This window comes from Pongo abelii, chromosome 6, assembly GCF_028885655.2.
Source record: "Pongo abelii isolate AG06213 chromosome 6, NHGRI_mPonAbe1-v2.0_pri, whole genome shotgun sequence".
In the NCBI taxonomy this organism is placed as follows: domain Eukaryota; kingdom Metazoa; phylum Chordata; class Mammalia; order Primates; family Hominidae; genus Pongo; species Pongo abelii.
In genome coordinates, this window is record NC_071991.2 from 147,914,051 (window position 1) to 147,931,162 (window position 17,112).

The window sequence follows — 17,112 nt, forward strand, 5'->3', positions numbered from 1 at the left end:
CCTGACACATTGTTCCTTTATTTTACTATTATTGTTTATCCTTGAAATTCAGTGGTTTTCTATAGTAATAACATTTGATTCCTTTCTCATTCTCATTTGTATATCTGCTCTACCAATGAGTTTTGTACTTTGTGCATTTTCATGGTGGTAGATACTGTCCTTTCACTTTCACAGGTAGGAGTCCATTAAGCATTTCTTGTAGGGTTGGTCCAGTGGTAATAGATTACCTCAGTTTTTGTTTGTATGGGAAAGGCTTTATTTCTCCCTCATTTCTGAAGGATAGTGTTGCTGGGTATAGTATTCTTGGCCAAAATTTTTTTTTCCAGTACTTTGAATATATCATCCCATTCTCTCCTGACCTGCAAGGTTTCTGCTAATAAAACATGGTGTTAGTCTGATGGAGATTCCTTTATATGTGACTTGAGACTTTTCTCTTGCTGTTTTTAGAATTCTTTCTTTGTCTTTGACTTTTGACAATTTGACTACAATATGCTTCAGAGAAGATGTTTTTGGATTGAATCTTGAATTTCCTGTGTCTGAATGTCTATATCTCTCACAATACTTTGGAAGTTTTCAGCTATTATTTATTACATAGATTTTCTGTGACTTTTCCCATCTTGTATCTTTCTGGAACTCTCAAAATTCAAGTATTTGTTTACTTTATGGTGTCCCATATGTCATATAGGCTTTCTTTATTCTTAAAAAAAATTTTTTTTATCCAGACTGAGTTATTTTAAAAGACCTGCCTCCAAGTTAAGAAATTCTTTCTTCTGCTTGATCTAGTCTATTTTTGAAGCTCTTGGTTATATTTTTTTATTTTGCTCGTTGAATTATTCAGGTCCAGGATTTCCATTTGGTTCTTTTTTTTTATAATATCTATCTCTTTATTGAATTTCTCATTCAGATCATGAATTGTTTTTTCTGATTTCTTTGTATTGTCAATCTGTGTTCTCTTTTATATTGTTGATGTTCCTTAAGATCATTATTTTCAATTCCTCTTCAAGCATTCCAAGATTTTCTTTTCTTTGGGATCTGTTACTAGAGAATTATTGCATTCCTTTGGAGATATTATGTTCCCTTGCTTTTTAATGTTTCTTGTGTTTTTGCACTATGTGCATCTGGTGTAACAGTTGCTTCTTTCAATTTTATGCATTGGCTTTCATAGGGAAAGACTTTCTTCTGTACACATATCTCTAGTGTTGATTGAGTAGGGTGCTTTGGCTTTGATTCTGGGTAGGTGCAGTAGTGTAGTCTTCATATTATTTCTTTGGCTGTAATCAATGTCAGTGATGTCTGCAAGTTCCTCAGTGGTTTAGCCTGTGGTTGTTAGTGAAGGCTGTGGTAACATTTTCCTGGGAATAGAGATACCAAGTGGGCTCACCCTTGGGCCCTGGGTGATGCACATGAGGACCAGTATTGGTGGCTATGGGCTATGTGGGTCAGTACTCAGTCCTCTGGGTGGCATATACAAACACTGATAGTGGCAGGTGGAGGACCTGAGTAGGCCAGTATTTGGGCTCCCAGGTGGTGTGTGTTGGCCACAGCAACAGGTTTGGTGGACCAGTCTTTGGGCCCCTGGATGATGTATGTGGCATTGGCAGTGCCAGTAGCAGTGGTGGGCCAGCCCTTAGACCCCCAAGCGGCATGCATGGGCGCTGGTGGTGGCAGTAGTGGGCTGGGCTGGCTGGAACCTGGGCCCCTGGGCAGTGTGTATGGGTGTCAGTGGCAGCAGTGATAGGCAGGGTAAAGTAAATTATTTTACTACAACTTGTTATTTTCAATATTTGGAGTAATTTCTAGGGTAAACTTTCCTCATAAAAGTTTACATTAGCTTCAGATGGACACATAAGTATGATAAAAAGGAAAAGAACCTAAAATGCTCATTTACCTGTAATAAAAACACTACAAATCGATACGATTCTTTGTAGATGGCAGATCACTTTCCAATCACCATTTTGCGTATTTTCCAACTTATTTTAAGGAATGTGTTATTCTTATTTAATGAAAATATATTTCACAAGGGAAGTTATTGCCAGATGATGCAAATGTATGTGTGTATGAGGAAATTATGGGCTGAACATGGTGGCTTATGCTTGTAATCCCAACACTTTGTGAGGCCAAAGCCAGAAGATTGCTTGAGGCCAGGAGTTTGAGACCCACCTGGGCAACATAGACAGACCCCATCTCTACAAAAGATTTTAAAAAATTAGTTGGGCATGGTGGTGTGTGCCTGTGGTTCTAGATAATCTGGAGGTTGAGGCAGGAGATGACTTGAGCCCAGAAGGTTGAGGACGTAGTGAGCTGTGATCCCACCACTGCACAACAACCTGGGCAACAGAGAGAGACCTTGTCTCTAAAAAAGAAAAAAAAAGAAAAGAAATTATATGCATATTTTAACAATTTATGTTAAATATGCTATTTATGTATGATGGAGCCATAGATGGAGCCAGATTTTTTTCTGTAAAAATTTCTAAATATACCAAATTCTTTAGAATAAACACTAAACTTCATAATCAGAAAAATATAAAGAATGAAGAGGTTATGGCACAGAGTGATCAGATAATGAGTGTAAGCACATTGTGAATTGGCAGCTAAGGGATCTTTGCCCTCTGCTGGAGCAGTTTTGATGGAGTGGTACCAATCTGTCCCCAGTGACTGACTCTTCCCTGGACTCCCACAACATTGTCCTCATGTGTGTCACATTCTTCTTATCTGCTTGCTGCATCTCTGCCTTTTATTTGTTGTTGTTCAGTCTTTTCATACAAGTGACAAAAAGGATGCTGGAGCAGGCTTGGTGGGAACAGGAAGGAACCCATCAAGGGGCAGAGACACCAGAAAGGGTGTGAAATAACATGAATAACTTTCTGACTTCACCATGGACCATGGAGGGGTGGCCATCCAAGAGGGTGCTGTACGAAGCTTTCATAGGGAGAGCCACTCTCTTGTAGATCTGCATAGGTAAACTTTCACAGGTGAGGGCATCATGGCCAGCTTTGCAGTCTTGGAAACTAAGTTTTTAAAGAGAGGAACACAGGATCCTCGGTGTAACCCTGTGTGGGAATCACAGCTAATTGCTGATGTTCCCTAAAGGGAAATCCTGTGATTATGGTAGAGGGGAGTTTTTTCCTCGCAGCGACAGTTTTGTCATGAATTTCCAGGCCTCACTTGATTTCAGGTCAGGGTCTCTTGGGTAATCCAGAAGAAATTGTACAAGGCAGGATGACTGAACAAGTATGGCAAATCAGCTCAAAACATATGTCAAACAAGGTGGGGCCTGAATAAATAAATACAGATGAGTAGTTCATGTGGCTGGAGCATACAGTGTGTTGAGGAGAGTGGCTACAAGTAGAGCTGACTCTGTGGGCTGGAAACAGACTGCAAAGAGCTTGGCACATTAGCTCAAGAGTTTTGGGCTTGGCTTGCCTGGCAGGTGGAAGTCTTTGCAGGGAGAATATTAAATCCAAGCAGCACTATCTATATACTGAAATCGTACCACTTTGCATTTAGGTAATATGTGGAAACTCGCAAGGTACTTTCTCATTTGTCATCTCATTTGAGTTTTATAAAAATATCCTTGAAGTAGGTAATACCACTTCTATCTTATGGATTAGGACACTGAGACTCAGAATGGTTAAGTGGCCTCTACAGATCTCAGCTAATGGGTGCAGAGCAGAAGGTGAACCAGGTCAGAGTCCATGACCATGGTCATACCCACCACGTCATGCTTCTCTGTTAACTTCACCTGGCACTGGGTGCATCACGAGTTCCACAAATGAAGTTTTCTAGTTTGTCTTCTGTGATATTATTTTCAGAGTATCATGTATACCATATATTATATTTGCTTGTATGCCCTAGACATTACTACTTCATTGCATTTTATAGGGCAATGCTTCCCAAACTTGGCTACTCATTAGAATTACTGTGACATTTGATGAATACAGATTTCTAGGCTCCTTCCTTTGAGATTCTGATTTAATAGGTCTAGGTTGGGTCCCAGAGATCTGTATTTTTTAAACATCTGACCATTACTATTAATTATGAGATTTCCTTCAACTTTGAAACATGCTTATTTAGTATGGTTTCTAACATATCTGACTCCTTGTGGTTCCTAAGGGTAAAAAAAAAAAAAAAATTTAAGGAACTACAAGAGATCTCTAGGTTTGTCTCAGAGATGAGGGAACAGGAAGATCCTGGGAAAGTGTTTCTTGTTCTAATCTAGTCTGGGTCTAGAACTTCAGTAGCTCAAATTCATCGGTGGCAATTTGAGTCAAAAACAGAATGTCTTTCCTTGCTGTTTTCCTGTCCACTCTGTGTGGGAGTTGAACATTAGTGTGTTGCTTTCTGTCCCAACAGAACAAGTGGGAGCCTGTGTCAGGAAAGCATGTCAAAGCAGAGCTGCCAGATGTCTGAACTACGGCTCCTCCTCCTGGGGAAATGCGGCTCAGGAAAAAGTGCCACAGGAAATGCCATTCTGGGCAAACGTGTGTTCAAGTCCAAGTTCAGTGATCAGATAGTGATCAAAATGTGCCACAGAGAGAGTCGGGTCCTGAGAGAAAAGAAGGTTGTGGTAATCGACACCCCTGACCTTTTCTCCTCAATAGCTTCTGCTGAAGACAAGCAACGCAACATCCAACGCTGCTTGGAGCTCTCTGCCCCCAGCCTCCATGCTATGCTCTTGGTAATTGCCATCGGCCATTTCACAAGGGAGGATGAGGAAACAGCCAAGGGCATCCAACAAGTGTTTGGAGCTGAAGCCAGGAGGCACATCATTATCGTCTTCACTTGGAAGGATGATTTGGGGGATGAATTGCTGCAAGATTTCATTGAAAAAAACAAACCTCTCAAGCAGTTGGTTCAAGACTATGAGGGCCGATACTGCATTTTCAACCATAAGACTGATAGTAAGGATGAGCAGATCACCCAGGTGTTGGAGCTCCTTCGCAAGGTTGAGTCTTTGGTGAATACGAACGGAGGACCCTATCATGTGAACTTCAAAACTGAAGGCAGCAGGTTTCAAGTAAGAATTTTGTTAATATCGTGAAAGATCTCTATGTTGCTGAACTAGTGGGATGAAAATGGGTACAAATAAATGAAATATTGCATTGTGTGATGGAACATGGGTTTTGTTTAATAAGATATTTGTACATAATTTTCAGGAATAAGAGGTATCAGATTGTAGGATACTTTTAAGTATCAGCCTAAGGACTTTAGGCTTTATTAGCAAATTAATGGACAGATTTAAGCCTTTATCTTACTTGGTCCCTCATATTATTCAACATACAATGATTTGTTAGACTCTCTCTTCCCCTGACTTCAATATAATTGCACTCTCCTTGTTCATTTGTTTTTTTTCCCCCCCTCTTTTTCTGGCTATTCCAAAGATTGCTGAGTCCTTCCCTAATCTCTGACCTCTAAAAATGAACATCCTCAGGGCTTGGTTCTGGCCTTCCTCAATTCTTTGTACTCTCTTCTCAGATGATCCCACACTTTTATGGCATTGAGCTTCATCTACTACTAACGGTTTTCAAATGAGTAGTAACTCTAGTCCAAATCTGTCCTCTGAGTTCTTCCTCCTTTACACAATTGCTGCTTGGGGTCTCCACTTGTCTCTCTTATACTTTCGCACACTTAACATATCCAAATTTTTGATTTTCTCTTTTCAATCTACAAGACTTCTCCTTCATGCTTCAGAAAAGGGCTGTGCTATTCACCATGCTCTTTGTACCCACACCCCAGTGTCAGCTCTGCTACCCTGGTAGCTCTCCTTGGAGAGCCAAGAAATCATCAGGTCTTGCGGGATCAATATACCCAGAATCCACCTGCTTCTCTCCATCCCACTCCCACCACCTGGTCCAAGCCTACATCATTTCTTGCCTATCCTATTTTAACGTAATGATTTTTCTCCTCACGTATTCTTCGGCTTTATCCCACAATCCATCTCACACATTACAGCCAGGGTGAGATTTTATTTAAGCTTTTGATGTGATATGAAAATGTATTTGTAACTAAGGAAGATACAAAAATGCAGTCTTTTGCCTTAGAGGTGCTTACACTTTAACTGGAGTGGCTGATGCATAAGAAACAAAGCACTCCTGGCTGAGTGTGAGGGGGATGCTAGCACATAGGATTTGGCAAGGGGAAGCCCCAGAGGGTGTACAGCAGGCACACGCTGAGCTTGATGCGTAACATCAGTTACACATGTCCATACTATGGAATAAATTCTATCTACTTAAGGAATAATGTAGTTCTGTCTATATTGACTTCTACAGATGTACAGAATGCATTATTAAGCGGATTGTAGAACAAATAACTTAATAAGTCTCCATATGTTCATATATGCTTGTATGTATTTGTATGAACACAGAAAAAGATAGAAGGATATATACCAGTTAACAACTGTTACTTTTCTGGTCAGAGAGAGACTGCTCAGAGGGAAGAGTAATAAGCCCAAGCAGCATGGAAATAAGAGAGAAATCATTTACTGAATGCCCACTAAATTCCAGGCAAAGACATAAACTAATTAAGCCCTCGTGACAACCCTATGGACAGATGCTCTACGCATGAGGAAACTGAGGCTCAAGAGGGCTGAAGACACTTGCTCTCTTATCTCCTAGCCTGAGTGCTCCCTCCTCTGTGACAATGTGTCTCTTCCTTGAGGGCTGCATGGAACAGAGATGTTAATAGAGAGAAGAATGGGTGTGTAGTAAGTTTCCTACAATGAAACCCTCTTGTTTAACATGCTCCAGTGACTTCCTCCTGATCATAAGGTAAAGTTCAGAACTCTTAATTTGGCTTGACTCCTTGCCCTGTGCTCTGCTGTCTATGCCTTGGTCCTGCTGGCCTTCCTGTTTGCCCCTGAGTTACACTCACATCCACTCCTGAGCCTCAAGCCTGTGATTCTCTCTGCACTGACACTTGCTCGCCCCCCTCCACCCTGTACCAGGTTTGCTTTTATTTCTCCATCTGCATCAGCTAAAAGTCACTTCCTCAGGGAGTCCTCCCTGACCATCCTGGCTCTTAGGCCTTGGAATGAGCCCCACAGTTTCCTTTCCTCATGGCAATGTCACCACCACATCAAGTGAGTTCACTAGTTGTCTCCCTACCAACTCCATGAGGGCAGAAGAAATTATATCTGTTTTGTTGACTATAGCATCTTAGTTTTGTCTTCTGTAAAGCAGAGATAATAATCACATGTATGTCAGGAATTGCTGTGAGAATTAAATGAAATGCTTACAAAGTTGTTAACAAATGCTTGAAACTTGGTAGGTGTTCAGTAATGCCGTTACTATGATGATGATGAAAATGCCTGAGCATTAAATTAAGGAATCATTAAGAACTTCAACAACCCAGAGACTGAGTTAGAGCCATACTTTTAGAATTCTATGCCCTGGAAATAAAAAAAAATTGTATACATAAAGATATATGTACAAGAATAGTTAGTACAGGATCACTTGAAGCAGTAAAACCAGAAATAACCTGAAGATTGATCAATGAAAAGATGGTTGCATCAGTTACGCATGTCCGTACTATGGAATAAATTCTATCTACTTAAAGAATGATGTAGTTCTGTCTATATTGACTTCTACAGATGTACAGAATGCATTATTAAGCAGATTGTAGAACAAATAATAAGTCTCCATATGTTCATGTATGCTTGTATGAACATAGAAAAAGATAGAAGGATATATACCAGTTAACAACTGTTACTTTTCTGGTGGAGTGGGAATGCAAAGATCATTAATTTTTATATTATGGACATTTACCTCATAACAATCTTTTGAATTTAGAGAACACTAAAGAATTTGAACTGGGCTATGTAAGGTTAAAGAAATCTGATAATGACAGCTAAATGGAGAGGATGCAGGGAGAGGGATGGTTGAGGGTATCAATGATATTGGGCAAAGCCAGGCAAGAAAGCAGAGGGAAGGTTTCCTTGGCTGGCATGAAGATTTAACAAAGATAAGGTTAAAATGAAGTCTAGGAAGCTTCTAAGACTAGCAGGTTCATCAAGATTGCATACTGTTTTTTCACCTCCTTTCTTGATTCCATGACAATAAATATTTTGGAACTAAGTATAAGGATTCCCCAGGCAGGAGAAGGGGATGTCAGTTAGGTGTTTGGTTCTCTATCCTGTTGTCTCCATTTGCCAGACTTGCAGGGGTGGGGGATGGGATTCCAAATTATATTGGACAATTAACCTCAGGTTAGAAGAAGCTTCCTTTCAATACTGGGAGCAGCGAGGGAAGGAGATGTTGGAAACATCACCTTCTCTGAGAACCAGTTATAGCAGCATCAGGGGATTTAAGGATCCACTGCCATCGTGGACAGGTCCACAAAGACCAACAAAGACCATGACCAGGGCCTTGATTTGACTACCTCTGACTCAGCAGATTACTCTGAATTAATACTTCAATTTCCTTTTTTTTTTTTTTTTTTTTTTTTAGTTTGTGGAAGATGAGGTTTTAGATCTGTGTGCACTATTTTGTTCCTTTATTTTCTAGGATTGTGTGAATGAAGCTGCATCTCAAGAGGGAGACAAGCCACATGGTAAGTTGATCTTTAAGAAACATTAAGCTCACACTTGTATTCTTTTGAATGCATTCTGCAGCCAAAGTGAAGCGGAAACATTATCCATATAAACCAGAATAAAAATTCACCCTGGGGACCTAGCTGAGTTTGGTTCCCACAACCTATCCCCTAGGAAACTCCTAACACTTGTGAGTAGGTATAGCACTAGCAAAGTTCCTGGACCCAGTGAGGGTGTCCTTGGACTTTTCTGAAGTGTTACAGAGCTGGGCTTGCCTCTTGTGTCTTCTTTCCTAACTCAGACTCTTCTTTCTGGCCTTGGATCCGGCCCTGCCCAAGTTTTGACTCCTCTTAGGAAAGCAGAAATCACTCCTTCATGGACAACACCAACTTGGAGAATTCTCTGATGGGATGCGGTATTCATGTGATGATTGCCAGTAATGATAGATCCTGCACATCTGCATAAGTCAATATGTATAGATCTACCTCTTTCTGTATAGTAGATGCAGTTTGTTTCACAATGTGGACACACACAACAAATGCAACCATGCCTTTGCTGATGGATTTGCAGGTTATTTCTGGGTCAGCCCTGTGCAAGCTCTGAGTATCCAGTCGTGAATAAGATAGACAAGAACCTTTTCCTCGTGGAAATCTCCCAAATAATAAAATCATAATTTTAATAGTATTGATAATAATTGTAGCTGAGGCCGGGTGCAGTGGCTCATGCCTGTAATCCCAGCACTTTGGGAGGCCGAGGTGGATGGATCACTTGATGCCAGGAGTTCAAGACCAGCTTGGCCAACATGGCAAAACCCTGTCTCTACTAAAAATACAAAAATTAGCCAGGCATGGTGGTGCGTGCCTGTTGTCTCAGCTACTCGGGAGGCTGAGACATGAGAATCACTTGAATCTGGGAGCGCAAGGTTGCAGTGAGCTATCATGCCACTGCACCCCAGTCTGGGCAACAGAGCAAGACCCTGTCTCAAAAAAAATTGCAGCTGACGTTATGTCCTGGGAAATAACTTTCATATATATGTAATTCAATCTTCATAGCATATTCATATATAATCCTCTTAAAATACACAGTTCAATTCTCATAACAATCTTGTAAAGAAGATGTTGTGAGCCTCATCCTCATTTCACAGCTGAGTGCACTCAGCCAGAAATACGTATACTCAGGCAGAATGGTTTCAAAATTCTGGCAATGCCCTTTGGCCAAGACCCCAGGAACACACGTGTGACTGAACAAAAGTGCGTTTATTGACCTGTGGCTGTGAGGGCCCAGCACACCATGGGAGTCACAGGGCTGTCAGAAACAGGGGGCAGGGAAGGACTTTTTATAGGATGTGGGCTCATGTTAGGTGATTTTGAGGAAGGTTCCAGGAAGTGGGACTTTGCTCCAGGATGGATGCGCTTAGGAAGTGGGGGGTAGTTCCACAATGAAGTGTTTGAATAATTCTTCTGTCCAAGGTGACAAGGGTGGAGCGAGGCTAAAGCTATCATGAGGCAGCTGTCATCTATTTAGCCAGTGCAGGGGATGTTCGGGCAATGCTGTTGTTTTTGTGCGCTCAGATATGATTGTAGAGTGGTTGTGGTTGTGGGAGATTCGTGTCTGATTTTCTGTAATACTGTGGATGAGAGACAGGAGGGTGCCATGGCCTTGCTGTGGAGGCCAGACCAGCTTCTGGCTCTCAAGGGCTATTTATTATCCCTTCTCGCTTCTACTTTTAACCACTGCACTGTATGGTCTCTCTAAATTGAAGAGAGTCCATATTCGAAATAAATATAAAATTATTATTTTGGTAAGAATAGAGGAAATACACATGGCAGCTAATTTGTATAGTTTTGCGGGGAGCAATTTAGGTGAAGTTCTCTTGAAGAAGTTATATTTGCATAGGAACCTGAGTAGCCAGCAGGAGATAGGGCAGGAGGCAAAGAAAGTGCTGTCATATGGGCAAAAGTCCTGAAGTCTGTAAAGGAGAGTGGGGGGCAGTGTGAGGGAGGGAGGGGCACTTCCAGGCCTGACTCAAGTTCCTCCTTAACTGTGAAGCCTTCCATGCACACTTCCATGCTAGTCAGATCCTAAGGGCTTTACAGGTGCTGTTTCCTTTAGTCTTTTCAACCTCAAGGTGGGCATTAGATTCCCATTCTACCAACATGGAAACAGATTCGCAAAGCAGTAAGTTTTCCAAGGCAATACAGCAAGGGCCTTTGATGCTGTGTCTATCCCACCTTTCCAACTTGCTGCTCAGACCCTTCCCACGAAGGCTGTTGATGACTCAAGCCTCAGAGAAAGCTCCCTGCAGTTGCTGACTCTCCCTTTTGCTCAGTACATAGGTCTGGTGTTGATGCTGCCTCAGCCAGGGGATGTGTGGAGAGATAGTTGTAGGGTGCAGGTTTGCAGGTTTTTACAGCAATTTATTGAGGTATGATTTACACAGAGTAAAATGCACAAATCTTAAGCAAACAGCTTGATGCCTTTTGCTATATCTATACATATGGGATCCCCATCTAGATAAAGATATACAGCATTTCCATCATCTTACAGATTCTTGCTGCCCCTCGCCAAAGAGAAACACTGTCCAGATTTCTATCAACATAGATTAATTTGGTCTGTTCTTCAACTTCGTGTGGTAGAATCATATAGTATGCAGTTTTTGTGTCTTGCTTCTTTTACTTAGCGTGTTTTTTTGAGATCCATCTATACTGCATATCACTAGTTCACTTTTTTTTAAATTGCTGAGTGTATTTGATTTTATACCATCAAGGGTCATTTGAAAATCGGATTCTCCCTGCTCCTGCCTTAGCCCCTGGGCTTACCTTTTGTAAGTACTTACCTTTGGTAGGCCCCAATACTTACCTTTGATAACAAAATGAGTGGAACCCTGAGGACCAAGACCAACGAAGGCCAAAGTTGGCATGTTCATGTTCCTGGGGAATCTAAAGCTCCATGAATATCTCTTAGTTCTTTCCTGCCTCTGTTTGTGGCTTTCACGTTGATGGAGAGCTTCTGGCTGAGAGTAGAGTTCTACTGGTTTACAGTGTTGTTGCCATTCTCTATACAAGTCGGCAGGGACGAGAAATCACAAAACCTGCCCACATCCATATTCAACTGCAGGAAGAGACTCTGAACCTGTCCATTTGTCCCACAGGCCCAAGGGAGAGGCAGCTGCAGTCCACAGGACCTGAGCAGAATCCGGGGATATCAGAACTGACAGTCCTCCTTGTGGGGAAACGCGGTGCTGGAAAAAGCGCAGCAGGAAACAGCATTCTGGGGAGGCAGGCCTTTCAGACTGGATTTAGTGAGCGGTCAGTAACCCAGAGCTTCTTGTCTGAGAGCAGAAGCTGGAGAAAAAAGAAAGTTTCGATCATTGATACTCCGGACATCTCATCTTTAAAGAACATTGACTCAGAAGTTAGAAAACACATCTCTACAGGCCCCCATGCCTTCCTGCTGGTGACACCACTGGGCTTTTACACTAAGAATGATGAGGCAGTGCTGAGCACCATCCAAAGCAATTTTGGAGAAAAATTCTTTGAGTACACGGTCATACTTCTTACCAGGAGAGAAGATTTAGGGGATCAGGATCTAGATACGTTCTTAAGAAATGGCAACAAAGCTCTCTATTGTCTCATCCAGAAGTGCAAAAACAGATATAGTGCCTTCAACTACCGGGCAACAGGAGAAGAAGAGCAAAGGCAGGTGGACGAGCTCCTGGAAAAAATTGAGAACATGGTGCATCAGAATGGGAACAAGCATTGTGTTTTCAGAGAAAAAGGTAAAACTGTGAATAGAATATATATTTTTATATATATCATTTAAAAATAGGTATAAAATATACAAGAACTTTTTGTTTTCTAAAAGGCATGGAGAAGATAAAAAGGACAGGTCTTCTGTTCCTGTGTTAATCTGCTTAGGATGACAGCCTCCAGCTCTATCTATGTTACTGCAAAAGACAGGATTTCATTCTTTTTTATGGCTGCCTATTATTCTATGGTGTATATGTACCTGTACCTAACATAAAAGTTGAAATGAAAAAAAAACAAAGTTGAAACTGGCAGAAAAATAAAGGAAGGATAGGTCTGTTCTATGGACTCTTTTCTCTTTCTTTGCTTCTCAAATTGTACTGAAGTTATAGCTTTTCCATGCACATTCTCTTGAACTGGTCTTTAATTTTTTCATGATCCTTACTATGTCTTCAACTGGATGGTGTGAGTGTCTTGAAGAAAGGAGCTGATGCTTTCCAACCCTTTGTTTCCCCACAGTGTACTGTTGCCCAGAGCTTGGCACACTGCTCTCTTTACTACTTAAGAAGGACTCCTCATCCACTTAGTGCTACACGTTCACTTGACCTATGCTGAGGTCCTTCCCATTCTTACTCATCCTGTTTTTTTTCTGCTTCAAACACCCTCACCCAGGAAGAACATAAAACCCAAAGGAGCATATCTTCTTATTGAACCCTCCTTTAGAAGTATAGACACATGGGAAAGTCAGGAGAGGCTGTGTGTAGAAAGCCCAATTTGAAACAGGTTTTAGAGAATGGGTAGGGATTAAATGGCTGAGCAGAAAGCTGGAAGATATTCCAGAGAGTACACCAGCAATTTGAAATAAAGAGGTAGGACTAAGCATGTCACTTGTTAGGGGACAAAAAAGAATAATCTTGGTGGAGATGGGGGTTCACAGCTCTTAAGGACATCTTCCAAGAACATTGAAGATTAAGGCATTGAACATTAAGAACATCGAATTAGAGAATATGGGATGGGGAGTGAGGCCAGATTTCAGAGGTACATGAGAAACACACCCTCTGTAGGTACAGAAGTAGGGACTGAAATAGATGACAAATATGGGAGTGTTGGAAGATTAAGCTATTGTTCATCTGCTGGGCATAACTATGAAGTTGAAGTTTCAGCATAAACAGGTTAATAATTTCCCCTTGAAGGAAGAGCATGAGATGTGCTTTCTTGCTCCTTTGCATTGAAGTAGATATTAGCTATTTGATACGAAATTCATAATGGAAGAGAACTATGAAGAGACTTGAATGAGCACTGGACTGTCACAGTGCAAGTGCAAAAGCATAAGAACAATCTCCAAAGAATGCATATTGTAAGGTCTCTATGTGTCTGTAAATTCCATTTATAGGGAAAGTCATTCTCTTTCTCCATCATGGACACCACACACCCAACAGTGTTAGTGGATATTCATTATTATAACCATGCAGTTTCTTTTGACTCATCAGTGAAAGGCAATTAAGTTCAATGTGGTTTTAAGGAGAAATGAATTTTTACATGTCCTAACTAAGGAAACTGGTAATCTATCAGTGATATGTAGAGTTTCTTTTTTCATGAAAGTCAGTTTTACAGAATAATTCTTTAAATACTGTAAGGAGATGTTGCTATAGTTAGCAGTAGTTGGGAGTGAGAAGATGTAGTTGTAACAGGAACAGAAGACAAAGAGATGAGATGTGTAGACGGGACCCAGCTGAGGGGAGCAGAGAGTAAGAAGGCCAGGGGACACTCACAGGTGCCAGGGAGTCTGGAAGATGCTGCAAAAAAGGAGCAGAACCGATTCAGTGATAGGAACAGTGCCACATTGGTAGATGAACCCTGGACGGAGACTGTAGTCCAAGTCCTGCCATAAGTCCACAGACTGAGTGAACTGGGCCAAGTCATTCCCGTGTTTGGAGATCCCCCTGCTTGGGTGAGAAGGAGGCCTTGATGCTGTTTGAACATCCTGTTTACTTTAGTGATGTAATCTTGCTTCATGGGATAACTTTAAAATCCAATTTCAGATCAGCCCATGGTCACGAATCTTTCCCACTTTCCTTTAACAGAAACCCTGAACATTGTCCTTGTGGGGAGAAGCGGGACTGGGAAGAGTGCAACCGGCAACTCTATCCTGGGGAGCCTCGTCTTCACCTCTCGGCTCCGGGCCCAGCCAGTCACCAAGACCAGCCAGAGTGGCAGGAGGACCTGGGACGGACAGGAGGTGGTGGTTGTGGACACTCCTTCCTTCAACCAGATGCTGGATGTCGAAAAGGACCCATCCCGGTTAGAAGAGGAAGTCAAGCGCTGTTTGTCCTGCTGTGAAAAAGGGGACACATTTTTTGTCCTGGTGTTCCAGCTGGGACGATTCACTGAAGAGGACAAAACAGCGGTGGCGAAACTGGAGGCCATCTTTGGAGCAGGCTTTATGAAATACGCGATTATGCTGTTCACCCGGAAGGAAGACCTAGGCGGGGGGAATTTGGAAGACTTCATCAAGAACTCAGATAACAAAGCCCTTCGACGCATTTTTAAAAAGTGTGGGCGGCGAGTTTGTGCTTTTAACAACAAAGAAACAGGCCAGGCCCAGGAAACTCAGGTGAAAGCACTTTTAACAAAGGTCAATGATCTGAGAAAGGAAAGTGGGTGGTCCGGGTATCCCCATACACAGGAGAACGTCAGCAAACTAATTGAAAATGTCCAGGAAATGTCCCAAGCTGAAAAACTTCTTAAAAATTTAATGGGTATTTTACAATAGGTAGCCGAAGTGCCTGGGGTCGCTTCAATTAGAGACACCCTCAGGTTGGGGGGAGGGGCGGGGCATGGTACGACTTGTGGGAAGGGAAGAGGGTTCATGGCTTTGAGGGCCTGAGAGGCAAATGCATCCCGCCTTGTGATGTATCAGCTACTTGTAGATAAATAAATTGCAGGCGGGGGCGAATAGTAGGGTATTATAAAGGAGAAAGAAGATACAAGGTGGGGAAATCTGGAAAAATATTTCAGACATTAGGCTGATAATAAGTGGTAGAATCAAGTCACAAGAATCGCCTCCCCTGTGTAGGTAGGTTGGAATCAGGATAGACACTGTGATCAAGGCTGAGGCCACCTGGGATCAGAATATAGATAGTCGTACAACAACCCAGGGGATCTAGATACATGAGACCAGGGCAGCATTCACCACACTCCTGGGCATGGCAGAAGTAGGAAGCAGACTCCAGAGGGCCTCCCTGTTGTCCAGGGCTGTTGGCTCCCTGAGCTCTCCTGTCTCCTTTGGGATGCGACTCAGGGCTAGAGTGTTCCTTTCTTCACACGGTAGCCATTCCTTACGGCTCTTCACGTTCCACACCTACATGTGAAGTGGGACGTAGTCTTCTATTGCGGGCTGTCCCTGAGGAAACAGACATGAGTCTTGGAGGTTCTGAATGATTTTATTGCTAATTATCACAGTGACATAGACTAGAACAGAAATTAGAAGCATAGTAAGATTGCCAAAATCAGAGAACCTTGCAAAGTTCTATAATTCTAAGTGTTGTTCTAGATTTCCTCTAGAGAAGGTTATTAGAATCTCCATTGCGTTTCTCTTTCTCCCTCTCTTTCCCCTGAGGTTAGGAAGCAGGTTAAAACTCAGAGAACTCCAATAATAATGGTTTAAAAACATCAGGGGCTTCCTGTATCTCCTGTCAGGAAGCCGAGGAGTAAGCAGTCCGGGGCTGGTGGGTGTCAACATCCCAGTTTTGTTCTATCTTTCTGTCCCACCTGCACTGGGATGTGGCTTCTACACTCGAGTTTGCTTCTTGGTTTCAAGACAGTGGTGTTCTTTCCATAGCTGAGCAGATTATTTTGAGAGGTCGGTGATATGTGAGACAGAAATCTAGAACCTTTTTCTGGGTAGATACAGGGTATAAGATGTTTTAAATGTTGAGCACTTTTTACATGCTTTGAGGGCATAATCTTTGTCATCTGTTTTTTTCCCCTGGACAATATCAGGTTACCATCAACATTAATCCATTTAAAAGGGCATGGACTGTTGCCACGAATACTTTTGGATTCCATATAACCCTTAACATGATAACTTCTAGAAAATGTGTGTGCCATAGACACAAAGAAGGGAACAATAGACACCAGGGTACACTTGAGGGTGGAGGGTGGCAGGAGGGTGAAGATTGAAAAGCTGCCTATTGCATGTTATGCTAGTTTCCTGGGTGACAAAATTACCTGTACACCACACCCCTGTGACACACAACTTACCCATGTAACAAACCTGTGCATGTACCCCTTGAATCTGAAATAAAAGTTGGAAAGTAAAAAAAAAGTGTGTAAATATATTTAGTTGAATCAAATAATAAAGATGAATCAGATTATGAATTCATATTCTCTTTCTGATTTCTATTTTTGTGATTTAGGGAAGGAGCATACCTTCATGAAGAGACAATTGAGATGTTTAGATACCTTGACTCAGGCGAGGTTTTTGTATCTTTGGTGCCTGAGGACTTTTATTTAGACTGGGTGACAGCCATTTGGGTGGCAGGTCCCTGACAGCTCAGTTATCTTTCACTCTGGACATCTAAGTATAGCAAGGACAAATAAATGTAACCAGTGTTAGAACCAGAAACATGGGAGGAATACTGTCTGAAAGGCATTTTGTGCTTCTTCCCTGAGCTTCCCTTCTGCTTGAAGGCAGAAACAAATCCCAGTGTGCTACCTATGGCTGAGCAGGCGACACTGGGAGCTACACAAGGTGGGTGATGTGTGGGCTGAGCAATGTAGCATCCTCTCGCAGGTTGGCTCTAACATACCTTGCTGTTTTCCTTTAGGTCCAAGTCT

At 42.0% G+C, this 17,112-nt stretch overlaps 1 protein-coding gene across 1 annotated transcript; it reads left to right on the plus strand.

Annotated features, from left to right (window-relative positions):
• The first annotated feature begins 4,302 nt into the window (after positions 1–4,302).
• Positions 4,303–16,657, plus strand: GIMAP8 (GTPase, IMAP family member 8). Its single transcript, XM_003777178.4, has 4 exons — positions 4,303–5,017; positions 8,502–8,547; positions 11,679–12,305; positions 14,358–16,657. Exons 1-4 carry the CDS (start codon positions 4,382–4,384, stop codon positions 15,044–15,046), a joined length of 1,998 nt encoding a protein of 665 aa, XP_003777226.3. The 5' UTR covers positions 4,303–4,381; the 3' UTR covers positions 15,047–16,657.
• The last annotated feature ends 455 nt before the right edge of the window (positions 16,658–17,112 follow it).

Coding starts and splice junctions, on each gene's coding strand:
- GIMAP8 (XM_003777178.4), top strand. CDS start 4,382: ATGTCAAAGCAGAGCTGCCAGATGTCTGAACTACGGCTCCTCCTCCTG. Junction 8,548..11,678: donor AGAGGGAGACAAGCCACATG/GTAAGTTGATCT, acceptor TTTGTCCCACAG/GCCCAAGGGAGAGGCAGCTG. Junction 12,306..14,357: donor TTGTGTTTTCAGAGAAAAAG/GTAAAACTGTGA, acceptor TTCCTTTAACAG/AAACCCTGAACATTGTCCTT.